General features: G+C 49.3%; 1 protein-coding gene across 1 annotated transcript; it reads left to right on the forward strand.

Moving 5' to 3' along the window:
• Positions 1-266: 266 nt before the first annotated feature.
• LOC142558316 (uncharacterized) lies at positions 267-953 on the forward strand. The gene has a single exon (XM_075670465.1). The coding sequence runs from the start codon at positions 267-269 to the stop codon at positions 951-953; it is 687 nt and encodes a 228-aa protein (XP_075526580.1).
• The last annotated feature ends 2,119 nt before the right edge of the window (positions 954-3,072 follow it).

Here is a 3,072-nt window from a genome sequence, read left to right on the forward strand (position 1 = left end):
GATTCGACCACATCCATATGGACATAGTCCGACCATTGACACCTTGCCAGGGCCAAACCTACTTGCTCACTTTGGTCGACTGTTTCACGTGGTGGGCAGAAGCTATCCCGATTCCCGACATTACAGGGGAAACTGTTGCTCGCGCTTTTGTCAACCACTGGCTATATCGTTTTGGTGCACCTTCCTCCATTTCAACGGACAGAGGAAGCCAGTTTGAGTCTGCGTTGTTCGCCAGTCTGACGAAACTCATCGGCGCCTCGCGCATCATGACTACGGCCTACCACCCAATGAGCAATGGAATGGTCGAGAGGTTTCACCGGCAGCTGAAAGCAGCAGTTATGGCAAGTGAACATGACTCGTGGGGGAAAGCATTGCCTATGGTGCTCTTGGGCATACGCACAGCGTACAAGGCAGATGTCAGCTGCAGCGCTGCGGAACTCGTCTACGGCACGACGCTACGTCTGCCCGGTGATTTCTTTGCATCTGGCCAACAGCAAGCTCGCATTTCCGCCAGCGACTACACATCTCGCCTCCGTGGCATCATGAACAAGCTTCGAGCTACACCTCCGCGACAGCCCACAGAGAGGAGGACAGACGTGAGGAACGAGCTTGAGTCATGTAGTCACGTCTTTCTGCGGAACGGCGCTGTACGACGACCACTACAAGCACCGTACGATGGGCCATTCAAGGTTCTCCGTCGTGGGGGCGGCGGCGGGGGCGGCGGGAAGTTGTCTCGTTGGACAGACTTGCCTGCGTACATGGACAAACCTGCGTACATGGGAACGCAGTCCATGCCACCCACCTTTAACCCGTCGTCTGGAACCCATACAGAAGTGCTTCGTCCCAGGGCAGCGGTTTCCACCAGGGCGGAAAATGCAGCTACGCCTGATACTCGCACCTACCACACGCGCAGTGGCAGACGTCTAAATGCGCCAAATCGCCTCAACCTCTAATCACACGAGTGTTTTGTCGTGCTGGTTCCGTTCGTGTTCTCACTAGGGGGGGGGGGGAGTGCTGTGGTGAAGATAAATATGCCGCGGATAAGCCGCGGTGCTGACAGCGCGGAACAGAGCCGACCGCAGTCGACCGTAGCCAGCCGGCCGCCGAGAGAGGGCCGGCGCACAAAGAATAAAGATTGATTGGCACCGAAACTCCAAGCACCACGCCTCGTCTCTGCTTTCCTCGCGCGTGCCAATAGGCTATTTCAAATGGACACACAAGACCATCACTGGTTATTTTGTTTGAACATAGCATTGAGCTACTATAACAGCATTTCACAACAAAGCTTTCCAATTTCTGTTTGACTGTATCAAAATAGATCAGTTAATACGACATAAGTAAGTGTAGTGACAATTTCTCCACAAAGCGTCGCCTTCTATAGCGCGCTTTAAGACGTGAACGCATGCATGTATTAAATAGCAATTTATGCAGGATGTCTTTTCTTATGTGAAACTATATGTTTATTTCTGTTGGAGATAACAGCATTCCGTTTCTTTATCTGGGTAAATTTTAATCGGAGGACATTGCTTTCTAGGTTACTAGTGCAAATTGCTAATTGAGATAATCGTGCCAACTATCTATTTAATTAGTAAAGTTAGTGCAGACCTTGCAATGGCGGAAATAAGCCCTTAACATGCAGGGCCTACTAAGCTAAATCTAATTTTGTAACTAGTAGCAGTTTCACGCACGTCATATTGCGCGCCAGGATTACCATGATGTCATGGCGCTTTTCTAGCTTCACTACAAATGTATGCAATGCTCTGGGAAGTAATTACGACACCAACTAATTTGTGACTTTGACTTCGTCGATCTCAGAGATGGTGTTAGTTACAAAATTGCCTGCAAGTGAATACATCCTGCCTGTTCACGGGCTTCAATTACACTATTACAACATGAGCCCTGAAGCGATTAATTAAAAAGACAATTACCACGATTTTCTAAATTAAATGCTTCGGCGCTCGCGACTTATTGAGAATATAATGTTCAACAGTTAAGGTAACCCAGTTGAAAATGAGAACTCTGCTGGCATCTACGAGGGTTGGCGCCTTAAAAAATCGCCATAAAAAACAGAAAACGGTATACGTGGCTAAAAAAATAAAAAAATAACTTGAATATGAATACCTACAAAAAAAAAACGCTGGCCGCGGGCGAGCCACGCTGTTGCCATCGTGGGGAAGTCGACGGCGTCTGTGAGGCCGAACGCGGCCACAATGATTGAGCCCGCCGTCATGACGCTGCCCTGGTGTCTTCTGACGACTGCCCGCCGGTGGTCGGCAAACGGGCTGGCCATTTGCAAAACCCTAGCCCGGCCCAACTCAGATGGTTCAATTTGGGCCTCTACTTTCTATCTGGTCATGGGCGTCGGCCCGATCTTCCGCCAAGTTCTTTTTTTTTTTGCTTGGGAAGCGATGCCAGCCGTCAAGCGTTAAGCACCGACGAGATTTATGATATTTGCAGAGCTTAGCTCTAGTGCACGGCTCCGGCGGCTCGGGACCCCCCTCGTCTGTGCTCGCATTGCAGCCGACGGTGCCACGGATATCAGAGCATTTTCTTCTGCGTGCGAATTAACTGCGAGGACACATTGGAACACGAATATCCTCTGGACATGCAGATTAGATCCGAATGTTCAAGTCCCAGTATGGGCACACAGTTGATAACATGGAGGCATTAATATCTGGACGTTCTATTTAAAACACCCTTCGGACATCCACATGGTTGAAGTTGTGGGAATCAAACAAAGCCCAAGACTTTATTCCTGTGGATGCCCGAAGGTTGTTTTCAATGGGATGTCCCGTACCGGACATATGTGGGACCAACACTTGCAACACCCCTCCTACGCGATATATGTAAGCGCATATGATGTGACGGTTTATTCGTGTTTGCTGATTCCACAACATAGCTCGCGTTCGGTCAACTCAATGCATCATTATGCGGATCTATGTACGCTGCTTGCTGTACCTGATATATATTCTGGATTGAAGTAATCACAGTAAATTACAGGCCCGCACATATGTAGGTGCCCAAATTTTGCCTCGGTTCCCGTTACATGGCACCAAAGCTGAACGCATGCCG

This window comes from Dermacentor variabilis, chromosome 9 (genome assembly GCF_050947875.1).
Source record: "Dermacentor variabilis isolate Ectoservices chromosome 9, ASM5094787v1, whole genome shotgun sequence".
Lineage (NCBI taxonomy): Eukaryota > Metazoa > Arthropoda > Arachnida > Ixodida > Ixodidae > Dermacentor > Dermacentor variabilis.

What these genes read in the sequence shown, in the direction of transcription:
- LOC142558316 (XM_075670465.1), top strand. Translation starts at nt 267, where the DNA reads ATGACTACGGCCTACCACCCAATGAGCAATGGAATGGTCGAGAGGTTT.